The sequence below is a fragment of the Triticum dicoccoides genome, chromosome 5A (genome assembly GCF_002162155.2).
Source record: "Triticum dicoccoides isolate Atlit2015 ecotype Zavitan chromosome 5A, WEW_v2.0, whole genome shotgun sequence".
Lineage (NCBI taxonomy): Eukaryota > Viridiplantae > Streptophyta > Magnoliopsida > Poales > Poaceae > Triticum > Triticum dicoccoides.
In genome coordinates, this window is record NC_041388.1 from 436,141,314 (window position 1) to 436,145,637 (window position 4,324).

The 4,324-nt window shown below is 45.0% G+C and overlaps 1 protein-coding gene across 1 annotated transcript; it reads right to left on the reverse strand.

Annotated features, from left to right (window-relative positions):
- Nucleotides 1–2,717: 2,717 nt before the first annotated feature.
- On the reverse strand, nucleotides 2,718–3,861 carry LOC119299721 (protein FAR1-RELATED SEQUENCE 5-like). The gene is made up of 3 exons (XM_037576881.1): nucleotides 3,668–3,861; nucleotides 3,520–3,585; nucleotides 2,718–3,434 (listed from the first exon to the last, which is right to left on the reverse strand). The coding sequence occupies exons 1-3, from the start codon at nucleotides 3,842–3,844 to the stop codon at nucleotides 2,718–2,720; spliced, it is 960 nt and encodes a 319-aa protein (XP_037432778.1). The 5' UTR covers nucleotides 3,845–3,861.
- Between the last annotated feature and the right edge of the window lie 463 nt (nucleotides 3,862–4,324).

Genomic DNA, 4,324 nt, shown 5'->3' on the forward strand with positions numbered 1-4,324 from the left:
TGGGCCGCGGGAGGGGCGCGTGGAGAGGCCGTGGGCCGGGGGAGGAGCCCCGCGCGGGCGAGGGAGGGCCAGCATGTTTTTTTAATTTTTTTTCTGGTTCGTTTTTTCTTTTTCTTTTCTTTTTCTTTTTCTTTTCTTTTTCTTTTCTTTTTTTTTCATTGAAAGTTCACGGATTTGAATAAGTTAATGAAATTTTATAACTAGTTCAGGAAATACAAAATAGTTCAAGAAAAATAAAAATAGTTTTTTCAAATATAGTTCACGTATTTTATAAAAAGTTCAGCAAATTGAAATAAGTAAAGAAAAAGAAAAAGAAAAAGAAAAAGAAAAAAAAGAACTAGAAAAAAAGATGAGGGGGGGTTAAAGGCGAAGGGTGGTTCACAAAGAAAAAGAAAAAGAAAAAGAAAAAGAAAAAACGAACCAGAAAAAATATATAAAAAAAGGGCTGGCCCTCCCTCGCCCGCGCGGGGCTCCTCCCCCGGCCCACGGCCTCTCCCCTCGCCCGCGCGGGGCTCCTCCCCCGGCCCAAGCCCCCCTCCCCTCGCCCCTCCCCCGGCCCACGCCCCCTCCCCTCGCCCGCGCAGGGCAGCGCCCAAGTTTTAGTCCCACCTCGGAAGCGGGGGGGGGGCCAGGAGCGGCTTAAATAGCTGCCTCCGCCCCCCTTTCGAACTCCTCTCTTATTATCCTCGTGCGCCCCGTTGGACCCCGCTGTTGGGCCCGCTAGTGGGCTCGATCGGCCGCCCGAGTCGCCTTTGGGCTTGATTTGGGTAGCTTCCGTAAGCTACTATGGGCCCAGCAGCGGTGGTCGGGCATTTTTTTTAAAAAACTTCACTTTTTCAATTATTTTGGTAGAAAGTAGCGGCCAGAAACAACATCAAACAAAATCATCATCAGTACAACATATATGCCCAGGTAGCAAACAGCAAACAAAATCATCATCATGCCCAGGTAGTATAACATATGCAATGTCATCTCCAAATTTATTACATATATCTTTTATCAAAACACAAACAAATAACTTATCAAGTTTTCTTGCAGACACGTACGAATAAAAAACGACAAAGGTTCGTGCGACCACTTTTATTCTTCGTACAAACCAACCTGCATCTGTACCTACGCCCAGTTCCTGAACAAAACATAAAGAATTGGTGAGCAAATATAGTTGCTAAAATCAAAGTAGGAACATAACAACAATAAGAAGATAACATCTTACTTCTCGTTCAAATGACATGTAGCCTTATTATGACCTGCTTGACTACACAAACTGCACAAAGGACCACTTTTCTTCTCTGTAAAATCTTTTGGCCTACCATTCTTTGTAACGCCGGGGTCCCCCTTTGACTGCCCCTTCTTAGGTGCACCCTTCGTCGAAACTTTCTGAGGATCACCAATACCAGGCTCAACTTGTTGCACTTGACTTGCCTCCTTCTTCAGCATAGCATACCTTCTACTTCCTATAAGTTCCTCCTCTGAAATCTTTTTCTGTGCTATTATGTTGTCTAGACACTTCATCAACTCATCGAACAAGAAGGGATCATTTGCTGCAACATGAGCAGCTTGTGCGGTTTTAATGGATATTGCACTATACCGTTCTCTCTCCAATGGCCCTGACCAACCCCATTCAAACATATCACTCTTCCTCTGCACAGGCAACCCATCTCTTGCATGTTTGGACAACCGATGAAGGACACAACACTTTGGTATTTCAGTTAAATTCAGATGATGGAGAACAAACAGAATGTGTTTGCATGGCAGCCCTTTCCGAACCATCCTAAGACAACTGCATGTAATAGTTTCTTCTGAGTTACCTGGTTCATAAACAACATTGTACCTAAACTTGTGGTTATCCTTCCATGTCACAATGAATGTCTCACGCCCAATTCCCACGAGCGTCTCAAATATCTCCAGCTGACCCATCTTATGCAAATCATCTTGCAAGATGTAGAAATTAGCAGGTGTGAATACTTTGGCGGCATGCTCCTCAAGGACTTTATATTCAGTAACAGACGGTGGTTCCTTCTGGAATGCCTCGCAGTCATCGTACGCCTCGTTCTCACGCAGGCGAACTATACAGTTCTCATAATGCACCACCAAATCAACAATTGTCATACCGTAGTCCAGGTGAAGGTGAAGGCAGGAGTTGAGGCTTTCACTCCTCTGGTTACTTTGCATACCAAGAAAAAAACCATCGTAAAGATATGAAGCTGCCCACAGTCTCCTCTTCCTGTACATCCTGTCAAGCCACTCTTCAGTTCTATCCGTCTTCCACTTATCATAGAAAGCTTTCCATCTCTGCTCAAAGTTCGCTTGAGAGGTGGCATAGTACAGGAGCGATCTGAACTCATCCAGTGACTTGTAATGCAGGTGCCTCTGCATATTTTTCTCGATATGCCACGAACAAAGACGATGAAAAACATCTGAAAGGACGGTCCGAATAGCCCGGATCATTGCAGCGTCACCGTCTGTGATTATTGACTTTGGCTTCACCTGACAGTTTGCCTTCATAAATGTCTGCAGCAGCCACACGTATGTCCCTTTCGTCTCGTCAGCAATGATGGCACAACCAAACACTGTGGTGCAACGGTGGTTGTTAACTCCTACAAAGGGGACGAACGGCATACCGTATCTGTTCATCTTATACGTGCTATCAAACACGACCACATCTCCGTAGTCCTGATAGTCCCTCCGCGACTGTGCATCGCACCAGAACATACTCTTCAGTCGCCCTTCCTTGTCACGCACATACTCAAAAAAAAAAACTCAGGGTCCTTCTCCTTCCTACTCCTCATAATGCCAACTGCCGTCTCTGCATCACCCTTTGCAATGAGCTTCATTTTTTCTCTGCAACAAAGATTGTAAATGTCCCTCCTGATAAGCCCGCACTTATCGTACGAACCGTATCTGCTGATGAAGTTGTGCATTATAATATGCTTTCTTATCCCGGCCGCTTCCATGGCCAATATCTCGGCCCTCTGCCCATCTCCAATCCGTCTGTGTGACCATAAAAAACAAACCTCGTCGGGCCGAGCCATCGCGTGGTTGTGATCATCCACGAATGATGCGACGAACCAAACGCCACGTTCTCTGTCCAGCTTCACCACCATATGTGCACCGCAGTCACAACGAGTCTCCGGTCTAAGCCTGCGCTTGCGGCCCTCCATGGTTATGAACTTGCTCTGCCTTCTCCCAGCCCTGGAGCAAAGAAACCGCCGGTACCGGATCATTCCCGAAGCACCTCGTTTCACCTTCTGTTTCCTTATGCTAAACCCGTGTTCTCTGGCGTGATTGTTGTAGAATATGTATGCATCCCCTTGCGACCGAAAGGTCATAGCCATGACCTTCCAATGTGTCTCAAGCATCTTCTGCTGCCTTTGAGCCTCCTCAATATCGATCTCTCCCTCATCGTGATCAACGCTCGGACCATCTGACTCCTCCTACAACATTCATTTCAAAATATATATGTCAATTATTATCATTTAAATCATACTATTGATCCATGTACAACATCTATCAACTAACCTGGCTCAAGTTATCTGCAAATGATTCCTGCCAACTATGTTGCACATTGTCAACATCCACATCTTCCTGGAAATTTGTACACAAAGATATACAGTTAGCCATGCCATACTTTGCAATTTCGAAAATAAAAAAAAAATACGGCACTTACGTTTTCGCTATTTGCGCCATGTTCATTATTATCAAAATCCTCCGGAGGTAAGATATCATATGACGAGACGGAATCGTTGTCGCTGCTGTCATCATCTTCGTTCAAGTTATCGTTATTGGTCTTAGTCACCTTATCAGTACCATTCTCGTCCCTCCCGAATGCAGATTCTTCGTCCATGTCAACACGCCTAACTCACAGAACTGCAAAACATCGTGTGTTAGGTTTAGTACAATGCATCATGCCCAAAGCAACACTAGTTCTGTAAATCATGCCCTAGTCCTTAGAGGAGGCGCTGCGGCGGGAGGTTTTGATGAACCCTAAACCCTAAATCCGTACATGCATGAACTAGCCCTCACTTCTATCCAGCGGCGAGTCTACTAGACAGGCTTAAACAGGCTCAAGCCTACCCTCCAGAAAAACAATTTTTTTAGTACTGCTATTACTACTTTCATCCCAGCTCATTACTACATCTATTATCCAGTAGAAAACACACAACACCACGCATGCGCAGTTACGGGCAGCACAAACGAATGACCAGCCTGCATCAACTGTGTAATTACTCGTTCATGTACTGTAAACGAATTTAGTGCCCAACGCAACTTATTTGCAAAAAAAGAAAAAGAAAAAAAATGAGTTTGCATGCATGTATTCCTCACG

Bases quoted from the DNA above. Each gene is read 5' to 3' on its own strand.
- LOC119299721 (XM_037576881.1), bottom strand. From the start codon at position 3,844: ATGGACGAAGAATCTGCATTCGGGAGGGACGAGAATGGTACTGATAAG. The intron at 3,586-3,667 runs GTAAGTGCCGTA...ACAAATTTCCAG, and splicing joins ATGGCGCAAATAGCGAAAAC to GAAGATGTGGATGTTGACAA. The intron at 3,435-3,519 runs GTTAGTTGATAG...TGAATGTTGTAG, and splicing joins TTGCAGATAACTTGAGCCAG to GAGGAGTCAGATGGTCCGAG.